This window comes from Carcharodon carcharias, chromosome 14 (assembly GCF_017639515.1).
Source record: "Carcharodon carcharias isolate sCarCar2 chromosome 14, sCarCar2.pri, whole genome shotgun sequence".
In the NCBI taxonomy this organism is placed as follows: Eukaryota; Metazoa; Chordata; class Chondrichthyes; order Lamniformes; family Lamnidae; genus Carcharodon; species Carcharodon carcharias.
Genome location: NC_054480.1, coordinates 109,842,599 through 109,855,630, shown reverse-complemented (window position 1 = coordinate 109,855,630; position 13,032 = coordinate 109,842,599). Strand labels below are relative to the sequence as shown.

The 13,032-nt window shown below is 58.9% G+C and overlaps 1 protein-coding gene across 3 annotated transcripts in view; it reads right to left on the bottom strand.

Moving 5' to 3' along the window:
* The window catches only part of yju2 (YJU2 splicing factor homolog), a 60,648-nt gene extending 50,745 nt beyond the window's left edge, over positions 1–9,903 (bottom strand). For 2 of the 3 annotated variants that reach the window (XM_041205156.1, XM_041205158.1), the window contains exon 1: positions 9,823–9,903. In XM_041205156.1, the coding sequence (XP_041061090.1) occupies positions 9,823–9,846 (24 nt within the window). In that variant the 5' untranslated portion in view covers positions 9,847–9,903. The remainder of the gene's footprint in view (positions 1–9,822) is intronic. The other variant, XM_041205157.1, reaches the window with a different exon arrangement.
* Between the last annotated feature and the right edge of the window lie 3,129 nt (positions 9,904–13,032).

Sequence of the window (13,032 nt, the reverse complement as noted above, 5' to 3'; positions counted from 1 at the left end):
CGTCAGCCCCCCAACTCCCCCCACAACAGTCCGTCAGCCCCCCAACTCCCCCCACAACAGTCCGTCAGCCCCCCAACTCCCCCCACAACAGTCCGTCAGCCCCCCAACTCCCCCCACAACAGTCCGTCAGCCCCCCAACTCCCCCCACAACAGTCCGTCAGCCCCCCAACTCCCCCCACAACAGTCCGTCAGCCCCCCAACTCCCCCCACAACAGTCCGTCAGCCCCCCAACTCCCCCCACAACAGTCCGTCAGCCCCCCAACTCCCCCCACAACAGTCCACCAGCCCCCCAACTCCCCCCACAACAGTCCATCAGCCCCCCAACTCCCCCCACAACAGTCCATCAGCCCCCCAACTCCCCCCACAACAGTCCATCAGCCCCCCAACTCCCCCCACAACAGTCCATCAGCCCCCCAACTCCCCCCACAACAGTCCATCAGCCCCCCAACTCCCCCCACAACAGTCCATCAGCCCCCCAACTCCCCCCACAACAGTCCATCAGCCCCCCAACTCCCCCCACAACAGTCCATCAGCCCCCCAACTCCCCCCACAACAGTCCATCAGCCCCCCAACTCCCCCCACAACAGTCCATCAGCCCCCCAACTCCCCCCACAACAGTCCATCAGCCCCCCAACTCCCCCCACAACAGTCCATCAGCCCCCCAACTCCCCCCACAACAGTCCATCAGCCCCCAACTCCCCCCCACAACAGTCCATCAGCCCCCAACTCCCCCCACAACAGTCCATCAGCCCCCAACTCCCCACACAACAGTCCATCAGCCCCCAACTCCCTCCCCAATAATCCATCATCTCCCACCCCACCGACCCCCCCAACAGTCTATCAGCCCCCAATGTCCCCCAGCAGTCTATCAGCCCCCAACCTCCCTCAACAGTCCATCAGACCCCAACTCCCACCCTCAACAGTCCATCAGCCCCCAACCTCCCCCTTCAACAGTCCATCAGACCCCAACTCCCCCTCAACGTTCCATCAGACCCCAACTCCCACCCTCAACAGTCCATCAGACCCCAACTCCCCTCCTCAACAGTCCATCAGACCCCAACTCCCCTCCTCAACAGTCCATCAGACCTCAACTCCCCCCACAACAGTCCATCAGACCCCAACTCCCCTCCTCAACAGTCCATCAGCCCCCAACGCACCCCACAACAGTCCATCAGCCCCCAACGCGCCCCACAACAATCCATCAGCCCCCAATGCTCCCCACAACAGTCCAGCAGCCCCCAACGCGCCCCACAACAGTCCAGCAGCCCCCAACGTGCCCCACAACAGTCCATCAGCCCCCAACACCCCCAACAGTCCATCAGCCCCTAACGCGCCCAACAGTCCATCAGCCCCCAAACGCGCCCAACAGTCCATCATCCCCCAACGCGCCCAACAGTCCATCAGCCCCCAACGCGCCCAACAGTCCTTCAGCCCCCAACAACAGTCCATCAGCCCACAACGCGCCCCACAACAGTCCATCAGCCCCCAACTCACGCCACAACAGTCCATCAGCCCCCAACGCGCCCCACAACAGTCCATCAGCACCCTCAACCACCCCCCAACAGTCCATCAGTCCCCTCCCCATCAGAACCCATCCCCACTCCATCAGCCCACACACCGCCCAAAAGTCCATCAGCCCATGCCCCAACCCCTCAACATTCCATCAGCCCACACACCCAGCCCTCAAGTCCATCAAGCCCACCCCCACACAGTCCATCAGCCCCAACCCCCTAACAGTCCATCAAGTGCGACACCCCCCCATCCCAACAGTCAGCCACCACCCCATCCCCCCCTCAACAGTCTGTCATCCCCCAACTCACCCCACCCCCAACAGTCCGTCAGCCCCCAACTCACCCCACCCCCAACAGTCCGTCAGCCCCCAACTCACCCCACCCCCAACAGTCCGTCAGCCCCCAACTCACCCCACCCCCAACAGTCCATCAGACCCCAGCTCCCCCCACCCCAAACAGTCCATCAGAACCCAACCCCCCCCCTCAACAGTCCATCAGACCCCAACTCCCCCCCCACAACAGTCCATCAGACACCAACTCCCCCCCCTCAACAGTCCATCAGACCTCAACTCCCCCCCCCAACAGTCCATCAGACCCGAACTCCCACCCTCAACAGTCCATCAGACCCCAACTCACCCCACAACAGTCCATCAGCCCCCAACTCACCCCACAACAGTCCATCAGCCCCCAACTCACCCCACAACAGTCCATCAGACCCCAACTCCCCCCTCAACAGTCCATCAGACCCCAACTCCCCCCATCAACATTCCATCAGACCCCAACTCCCACCCTCAACAGTCCATCAGACCCCAACTCCCCTCCTCAACGGTCCATCAGACCCCAACTCCCCCCAACAGTCCATCACACCCCAACTCCCCCCCTCAACAGTCCATCAGCCCCCAACTCCCCCCGTCAACAGACCATCAGCCCCCAACGCACCCCAAAACAGTCCATCAGACCCCAACTCCCCCCTCAACAGTCCATCAGACCCCAACTCCCCCCATCAACATTCCATCAGACCCCAACTCCCACCCTCAACAGTCCATCAGACCCCAACTCCCCCCCAACAGTCCATCAGACCCGAACTCCCCCCCTCAACAGTCCATCAGACCCCAACTCACCCCACAACAGTCCATCAGCCCCCAACACGCCCCACAACAGTCCATCAGATCCCAACTCGCCCCACAACAGTCCATCAGCCCCCAACTGCCCCCCAACTGTCCATCAAGAACCACCACCACCCCCCAACAGTCCATCAGTCCCCACCCCATCAGACCCCATCCCCACTCCATCAGCCCCCACACCGCCCAAAAGTCCATCAGCCCATGCCCCAACCCCTCAACATTCCATCAGCCCCCACACCCAGCCCTCAAGTCCATCAAGCACCACCCCCACACAGTCCATCAGCCTCAACACCCTAACAGTCCATCAAGTGTGACACCCCCCACCCCAACAGTATGTCAGCCCCCACCCCATCCCCCACTCAACAGTCCGTCATCCCCCAACTCATCCCAGCCCCAACAGTCCGTCAGCCCCCAACTCACCCCACCCCCAACAGTCCATCAGACCCCAACTCCCTCCCTCAACAGTCCATCAGACCCCAACTCCCACCAACAACAGTCCATCAGCCCCCCACTCCCTCCCTCAACAGTCCATCAGACCCCAACTCCCACCAACAACAGTCCATCAGCCCCCAACTCCCTCCCCAATAATCCATCAACTCCCACCCCACCGACCTCGCAACATTCTATCAGCCCCCAATGTCCCCCAGCAGTCTATCAGCCCCCAACCTCCCTCAACAGTCCATCGGACCCCAACTCCCCCCCTCAACAGTCCATTAGACTCCAACTCCCCCCTCAACAGTCCATCAGCCCCCAACGCACCCAACAATCCATCAGCCCCCAACGCGCCACACAACGTTCCATCAGCCCCCAACAACAGTCCATCAGCCCCCAACAACAGTCCATCAGCCCCCAACAACAGTCCATCAGCCCCCAACAACAGTCCATCAGCCCCCAACAACAGTCCATCAGCCCCCAACAACAGTCCATCAGCCCCCAACAACAGTCCATCAGCCCCCAACAACAGCCCATCAGCCCACAACAACAGTCCATCAGCCCACAACACGCCCCACAACAGTCCATCAGCCCCCAACTCACCCCACAACAGTCCATCAGCCCCCAACTCCACCCCCAACTGTCCATCAAGACCCATCCCCACCCCCCAACAGTCCTTCAGTCCCCACCCCATCAGACCCCATCCCCACTCCATCAGCCCCCACACCGCCCAAAAGTCCATCAGCCCATGCCCCACCACCCTCAACATTCCATCAGCCCCCACACCCAGCCCTCAAGTCCATCAAGCTCCACCCCCAACACAGTCCATCAGCCCCAACCACCTAACAGTCCATCAAGTGCGACACCCCCCACCCCAACAGTCTGTCAGCCCCCACCCCATCCCCCCCTCACCAGTCTGTCATCTCCCAACTTAATCCACCCCCAAGTCCGTCAGCCCCCAACTCACCCCAACTCCAACAGTCCGTCAGACCCCAACTCCCCCCCTCAACAGTCCGTCAGACCCCAACTCCCCCCGTCAACAGTCCGTCAGCCCCCCAACTCCCCCCGTCAACAGTCCGTCAGCCCCCCAACTCCCCCCGTCAACAGTCCGTCAGCCCCCCAACTCCCCCCACAACAGTCCGTCAGCCCCCAACTCCCCCCACAACAGTCCGTCAGCCCCCCAACTCCCCCCACAACAGTCCGTCAGCCCCCCAACTCCCCCCACAACAGTCCGTCAGCCCCCCAACTCCCCCCACAACAGTCCGTCAGCCCCCCAACTCCCCCCACAACAGTCCGTCAGCCCCCCAACTCCCCCCACAACAGTCCGTCAGCCCCCCAACTCCCCCCACAACAGTCCGTCAGCCCCCCAACTCCCCCCACAACAGTCCGTCAGCCCCCCAACTCCCCCCACAACAGTCCACCAGCCCCCCAACTCCCCCCACAACAGTCCACCAGCCCCCCAACTCCCCCCACAACAGTCCATCAGCCCCCCAACTCCCCCCACAACAGTCCATCAGCCCCCCAACTCCCCCCACAACAGTCCATCAGCCCCCCAACTCCCCCCACAACAGTCCATCAGCCCCCCAACTCCCCCCACAACAGTCCATCAGCCCCCCAACTCCCCCCACAACAGTCCATCAGCCCCCCAACTCCCCCCACAACAGTCCATCAGCCCCCCAACTCCCCCCACAACAGTCCATCAGCCCCCCAACTCCCCCCACAACAGTCCATCAGCCCCCCAACTCCCCCCACAACAGTCCATCAGCCCCCCAACTCCCCCCACAACAGTCCATCAGCCCCCCAACTCCCCCCACAACAGTCCATCAGCCCCCCAACTCCCCCCACAACAGTCCATCAGCCCCCCAACTCCCCCCACAACAGTCCATCAGCCCCCCAACTCCCCCCACAACAGTCCATCAGCCCCCCAACTCCCCCCACAACAGTCCATCAGCCCCCCAACTCCCCCCACAACAGTCCATCAGCCCCCCAACTCCCCCCACAACAGTCCATCAGCCCCCCAACTCCCCCCACAACAGTCCATCAGCCCCCCAACTCCCCCCACAACAGTCCATCAGCCCCCCAACTCCCCCCACAACAGTCCATCAGCCCCCCAACTCCCCCCACAACAGTCCATCAGCCCCCCAACTCCCCCCACAACAGTCCATCAGCCCCCCAACTCCCCCCACAACAGTCCATCAGCCCCCAACTCCCCCCCACAACAGTCCATCAGCCCCCAACTCCCCCACAACAGTCCATCAGCCCCCAACTCCCCACACAACAGTCCATCAGCCCCCAACTCCCTCCCCAATAATCCATCATCTCCCACCCCACCGACCCCCCCAACAGTCTATCAGCCCCCAATGTCCCCCAGCAGTCTATCAGCCCCCAACCTCCCTCAACAGTCCATCAGACCCCAACTCCCACCCTCAACAGTCCATCAGCCCCCAACCTCCCCCTTCAACAGTCCATCAGACCCCAACTCCCCCTCAACGTTCCATCAGACCCCAACTCCCACCCTCAACAGTCCATCAGACCCCAACTCCCCTCCTCAACAGTCCATCAGACCCCAACTCCCCTCCTCAACAGTCCATCAGACCTCAACTCCCCCCACAACAGTCCATCAGACCCCAACTCCCCTCCTCAACAGTCCATCAGCCCCCAACGCACCCCACAACAGTCCATCAGCCCCCAACGCGCCCAACAACAATCCATCAGCCCCCAATGCTCCCCACAACAGTCCAGCAGCCCCCAACGCGCCCCACAACAGTCCAGCAGCCCCCAACGTGCCCCACAACAGTCCATCAGCCCCCAACACCCCCAACAGTCCATCAGCCCCTAACGCGCCCAACAGTCCATCAGCCCCCAAACGCGCCCAACAGTCCATCATCCCCCAACGCGCCCAACAGTCCATCAGCCCCCAACGCGCCCAACAGTCCATCAGCCCCCAACAACAGTCCATCAGCCCACAACGCGCCCCACAACAGTCCATCAGCCCCCAACTCACGCCACAACAGTCCATCAGCCCCCAACGCGCCCCACAACAGTCCATCAGCACCCTCAACCACCCCCCAACAGTCCATCAGTCCCCTCCCCATCAGAACCCATCCCCACTCCATCAGCCCACACACCGCCCAAAAGTCCATCAGCCCATGCCCCAACCCCTCAACATTCCATCAGCCCACACACCCAGCCCTCAAGTCCATCAAGCTCCACCCCCACACAGTCCATCAGCCCCAACCCCCTAACAGTCCATCAAGTGCGACACCCCCCATCCCAACAGTCAGCCACCACCCCATCCCCCCCTCAACAGTCCGTCATCCCCCAACTCACCCCACCCCCAACAGTCCGTCAGCCCCCAACTCACCCCACCCCCAACAGTCCATCAGCTCCCAACTCCCCCCGTCAACAGTCCATCAGCCCCCAACGCACCCCACAACAGTCCATCAGCCCCCAACGCGCCCCACAACAATCCATCAGCCCCCAACGCGCCCCACAACAGTCCATCAGCCCCCAACGCGCCCCACAACAGTCCATCAGCCCCCAACTCACCCCACAACAGTCCATCAGCTCTCAACTCCCCCCACAACAGTCCATCAGCCCCCAACTCACCCCACCCCCAACAGTCCGTTAGCCCCCAACTCACCCCACCCCCAACAGGCCATCAGCCCCCAACCTCCCTCAACAGTCCATCAGACCCCAACTCCCCCCAACAGTCCATCAGCCCCCAACTCCCTCCACAACAGTCCATCAGCCCCCAACTCCCTCCACAACAGTGCATCAGCCCCCAACTCCCTCCACAACAGTCCATCAGCCCCCAACTCCCTCCACAACAGTCCATCAGCCCCCAACTCCCTCCACAACAGTCCATCAGCCCCCAACTCCCTCCACAACAGTCCATCAGCCCCCAACTCCCTCCACAACAGTCCATCAGCCCCCAACTCCCTCCACAACAGTCCATCAGCCCCCAACTCCCTCCACAACAGTCCATCAGCCCCCAACTCCCTCCACAACAGTCCATCAGCCCCCAACTCCCTCCACAACAGTCCATCAGCCCCCAACTCCCTCCACAACAGTCCATCAGCCCCCAACTCCCTCCACAACAGTCCATCAGCCCCCAACTCCCTCCACAACAGTCCATCAGCCCCCAACTCCCTCCACAACAGTCCATCAGCCCCCAACTCCCTCCACAACAGTCCATCAGCCCCCAACTCCCTCCCCAATAATCCATCATCTCCCACCCCACCTACCCCCCAACTGTCTATCAGCCCCCAACGTCCCCCAGCAGTCTATCAGCCCCCAACCTCCCTCAACAGTCCATCAGATCCCAAATCCCCGCCTCAACAGTCCATCAGACCCCAAATCCCCGCCTCAACAGTCCATCAGACCCCAACTCCCCGCCTCAACAGTCCATCAGACCCCAACTCCCCGCCTCAACAGTCCATCAGACCCCAACTCCCCGCCTCAACAGTCCATCAGACCCCAACTCCCCGCCTCAACAGTCCATCAGACCCCAACTACCCACCTCAACAGTCCATCAGACCCCAACACCCCTCCTCAACAGTCCATCAGACCCCACCTCCCCCCCTCAACAGTCCATCAGACCCCAACGCGCCCCACAACAGTCCATCAGCCCCCAACGCACCCCACAACAGTCCATCAGCCCCCAACGCGCCCCACAACAATCCATCAGCCCCCAACGCGCCCCACAACAGTCCATCAGCCCCCAACGCGCCCCACAACAGTCCATCAGCCCCCAACGCGCCCCACAACAGTCCATCAGCCCCCAACTCACCCCACAACAGTCCATCAGCTCTCAACTCCCCCCACAACAGTCCATCAGCCCCCAACTCACCCCACCCCCAACAGTCCGTCAGCCCCCAACTCACCCCACCCCCAACAGGCCATCAGCCCCCAACCTCCCTCAACAGTCCATCAGACCCCAACTCCCCCCAACAGTCCATCAGCCCCCAACTCCCTCCACAACAGTCCATCAGCCCCCAACTCCCTCCACAACAGTCCATCAGCCCCCAACTCCCTCCCCAATAATCCATCATCTCCCACCCCACCTACCCCCCAACTGTCTATCAGCCCCCAACGTCCCCCAGCAGTCTATCAGCCCCCAACCTCCCTCAACAGTCCATCAGATCCCAAATCCCCGCCTCAACAGTCCATCAGACCCCAACTCCCCACCTCAACAGTCCATCAGACCCCAACTCCCCGCCTCAACAGTCCATCAGACCCCAACTACCCACCTCAACAGTCCATCAGACCCCAACTCCCCTCCTCAACAGTCCATCAGACCCCACCTCCCCCCCCAACAGTCCATCAGACCCCAACGCGCCCCACAACAGTCCATCAGACCCCAACGCGCCCCACAACAGTCCATCAGACCCCAACTCGCCCCACAACAGTCCATCAGCCCCTAACGCGCCCCACAACAGTCGATCAGCACCGAACCCGCCCCACAACAGTCCATCAGCCCCCAACCCGCCCCACAACAGTCCATCAGCCCCCAACCCGCCCCACAACAGTCCATCAGCCCCCAACCCGCCCCACAACAGTCCATCAGCCCCCAACCCCCCCCACAACAGTCCATAAGCCCCCAACCTGCCCCACAACAGTCCATCAGCCCACCCCACCCCCCTCCACAGTCCATCAGCTCCACCATCAGCCCCACCCCCCCCACAAGCCCCACCCCCCCTCCAGTCCATCAGCCCCACCCCCCTCCACAGTCCATCAGCCCCACCCCCTACCCCCCCACCCCATCCACAGTCCATCAGCCTCACCCGCCCACCCTCCTCCACAGTCCATCAGCCCCTCTCTCCTCCACAGTCCATCAGCCCCACCCTCCCTCCACAGTCCATCAGCCCCACCCTCCCTCCACAGTCCATCAGCCCCACCCCCCTCCCCCACCCCCCCTCCACAGTCCATCAGCCCCAACCTCCCTCCAGTCCATCCGCCCCACCCTCCCTCCACAGTCCATCCGCCCCACCCTCCCTCCACAGTGCATCAGCCCCACTCTCCCTCCACAGTCCATCAGCCCCACCCCCCCTTCGTCCATCAGCCCCACCCCCCTCCCAACCCCCCTCCACAGTCCATCAGCCCCACCCCCCCAACAGTCCATCAGCCCCACCCCCCCAACAGTCCATCAGCCTCACCCCCCACCCCCCCCAACAGTCCAATAGCGTCACCCCCCGCCAACAGTCCATCAGCCTCACCCCCCCTCAACAGTCCATCAGCCTCACCCCCACACCCCCTCAACAGTCCATCAGCACCCCCCACCCCCCCTCAACAGTCCATCGGTCCCCCCCAAACCCCCTCAACAATCCATCAGCCCCACCCCCCCCCTCCACAGTCCATCAGCCCCACCCCCCCCTCCACAGTCCATCAGCCCCACCCCCCCCTCCACAGTCCATCAGCCCCACCCCCCCCTCCACAGTCCATCAGCCCCACCCCCTCCCTCCACAGTCCACCAGCCCCACCCCCCCCTTAACAGTCCACCAGCCTCACCCCCCCCCCCCTCCCTCCAAGTCCATCAGCCTCACCCCGCCACCCCCCCCCCCCCCCCCCCCAACAGTCCATCAGGCCCCAACAGTCCCTCAGCCCCGGGCTCTAGCTGCCCAGGGCCGGTCCTCAGCCTCAAAGGTTGACACCGAGCCTGGGTTCCCCAGTCCCTGGCTGGGAAGCGGCCATTTTATTGCTGGGACTCCGGCTTCTCCCGCCCCCCCTTACAGCAGAAGGAAAATCCCTCTCACATTCAACACTTTCCGCTCCGACATCTTTCAGCTGCTCCGGCTCCTGGTCAACCAAACCCCGCCTCCACCCCTCTCCTATTGGATCATATCCACGGATACACTATTGGCTGGGGCACGCGTCAATCATCGAATTACGGAAGCCGCTCTGATTTACTGTCCGACTGGAGAGCGGGGGTTTGATTTCCTGTTCCGGACTCTAATGATTAAGAACAGAGGCTGGGGCAGAAATATTGACATAACAATAAAAGCAAAATACTGCTGATGTGGGAAATCTGAAATAAACAGAAAGTGCTGGAAATGCTCAACAGCTCTGTGGAGAGAGAAACAGTTATCAGAGTTGACATGAAAGATTAACTCTGTCTCTCTCTCTCTTGCTATCAGCTCCACTGCATTTCCAGCACAAACGTTGGCCTCGATATCCTCCCCACCCCACTGGCCGCATGAGGATCGAGGGTGAAAATATCAACTGCCTGAATTTTACCATCCCCCAGCTGGCAGGAGCAAAGGCGGGAACCGCTCCTGTTCGGCCACCTGACACAATCCCGCTGCAAGGGAAGTTTCCCAGTGGGAAGCAGATTGCCAATTTGCATAACCAAAGCTCCTATTAGAAAAATTTTATGGAACTGCCCACATTATTCTGGCATGGCACCAACTTAATGGCCGCAGCCAGGGTGACCAACCATCCCTTATTTTACGGGATTGGCCCTTAATCGAGCCCAGTGCTTCATTCCTGGGGTCGCATGAATCCCCAGGACAATGTTGTTCTCTCACTTGGGGCCTTTAAATCTCACACAGTCTCTGTAACTGCTCTCCTCCAATTTTCATCCTCCCCCATCTCTGGCCACATCAACGCCACCCCCAACCCCCCTACCGCACACCTGCCGCCCACCCACCCTGCACTCCCCATTTCATGTCAGAGTGTCTCTTATTTTCCTCTGTTTGAGCTGGTCACCTTGCTTGTGGCCTCCCTGCAACTTGGGCGGGGGTCACAGGGGTTGTGGGGGGGTGGGGGGGGGTACCTATTGGAACCTGGCCCACAGAGAGGGCTATGGGCAAGGCTGCCCCATGCCTGCAGCGATTCTCCCGGAGGTGTTTTTTCCTCTGATCAGAGTGGCTTACAGCCCTTGACCATCCTGAATTTTAATTTTTACATACTTATCCAAGGGCACCCTTGAGGTCTCTTGTCTGCCTTGGCAGCACCCACCTGGTGGCACTGCTGAAGCTTCAGAGCTGCTGGCCCCCTGATTGAGTTGGCAGCATCAGGAGACGACGGCAGGCCTGCAGATAGCTAAGTAGGAGGCCCCTAGCAGTAAAATCATGGAACCAGTCCCACTGCTGGCAAGTGTGGGATTGGAATCTGGTTTCCGGCCAAGAACATATCAGGGTCCTGAAGCATGTGGTAAAATTCAGCCCAAGTGAATGGAACCTGCCCCAATCTGCCCAAACCCGCACCCAATTTTACAGCAGCATCACCTAAAAAGAGACAGTATGTTTATTAACATATTTAAATCATAATTCACTGATGACTTTTGGAACTTACATTGAAATTAACTGGCATAACATTGGCTCCCTGACCTGAAGGTTGGGCAATTGCCAAGGAAATGGGAGCGAGATTGTTCGGCATTTTATTCGGGAGGTGAAAGTTCAGGAGGTATGACGTTAATAAATGTTCAGTACTTAGTTTTCTTAGTTCCCTGTGGGACAGTGCCCCTGGGGCACTGTTTGGCAAGAGTATTTGATATGATAGACTTACTTTGAGAGTGTTGAAGTTTTCATAGAGGGAAGCTGCTCTGGCTGGAACTGAGGAGTGAGGATTAACATCAGTAAGGGTTGTACTGCAGATGGAGCTGCAGTTGGCCATCAGAGAAAGGAACCAAAGAGCTTGCAGAAGGCCTTACTCTCCTAACAGGGACAACAGATTGAGGTTTAGCTTTTCTATCTTTTGGAGGAGCAGTGCCTAATCCAAAGGTTGAAATTGTCACATCAAGTGGTTGCAAATGCATGTAGCCTCCTAGCGAGAGAGAGTCTCACAGTCAGCTGATAATAAATGCATAAACCAAGTGACAGACAGATTATTTGCCAGGGCTGAGAGATGTATAAACTTCCCCTGTGTTGACAATAGCCAATATGAGCAGGCACTGGAACTTGCATCACTTTACTTTCCACAGATGCAGGGTACTATTGGTTGTATGCATGAGGTAACTGCTCTCCATAACAAAACAGGAGGATTTGTCAAACACAAGGGATTTCATTCCCTCAATGGGTAGCTGGTGTGAAACCACAAGATAGGTTCATTCAGGCCTACACCAGATTCCCTGCTGTTATATTACAGCAGTCCAACATCCCCAACATGGGCCGACCAAGAATGATCCTTTAATGGGTGGCTGCTGGGGGCCAAATGATATCCCGTTCAAACCTGACTGATGACACAACTGAGGATCTTCACCGACGCACAACAGAAGCCTTCCAACATAAACAACTTGGCCAAATTTGCCATTGAGCGAGCCATCGCCATGCTGAAGTTGTGCTTCATTTACCTGGAAAAGTCTAGCGTGTAGGATCGAAATCCTCTCCAACTGGGAAACTTATGAACATAATTTCAAACCCACGTACATGTTTTGACTTCATGATTGGAAATATTAATTTCAAAAAGATAAGCTGCAGTCAGCAGTACAGGGGTTAATGTGTTAATTTTCACATTTAGTGAAAACACAGTAACTCATCAAAAGGGTTTGGACATTGGCTAATGCAATCAAGAAGTCTGATTACCCAATACAATGGCACAAAAGACATATCATCAATACAATACACTCAAGGAATTTTCAACCACTACAGACAATAGTACTGGAATAGGGTCATTCAAATCCTCATTAACTTTGGAGCCAGAAGCTGTTACTGTGCCACCTCAAACAGCAGGAGAATTGCTCATACAATGAAAATGGATATTCGTCTGGATACATTTTCCATGGAGCTGGTGACATTTGACTGGACTTTGCGTAGAATCAACTCAATGGACATTGGAACAACAGGAAATATGTTTTGACATGTCTGAGTTAAATTATTATAAAAGCAGAGCAAATCTGAGCATCTGGGCTGCAGTCGGAAGAAGGGTCAAGTTTGGTCACCTTGACTCAGGCCTAGGTCTTAGACGACAGTGCACGAGAGAGCCTGGACAAACCGCTAACTCCTGATGAACTGACTTTTGAGTCC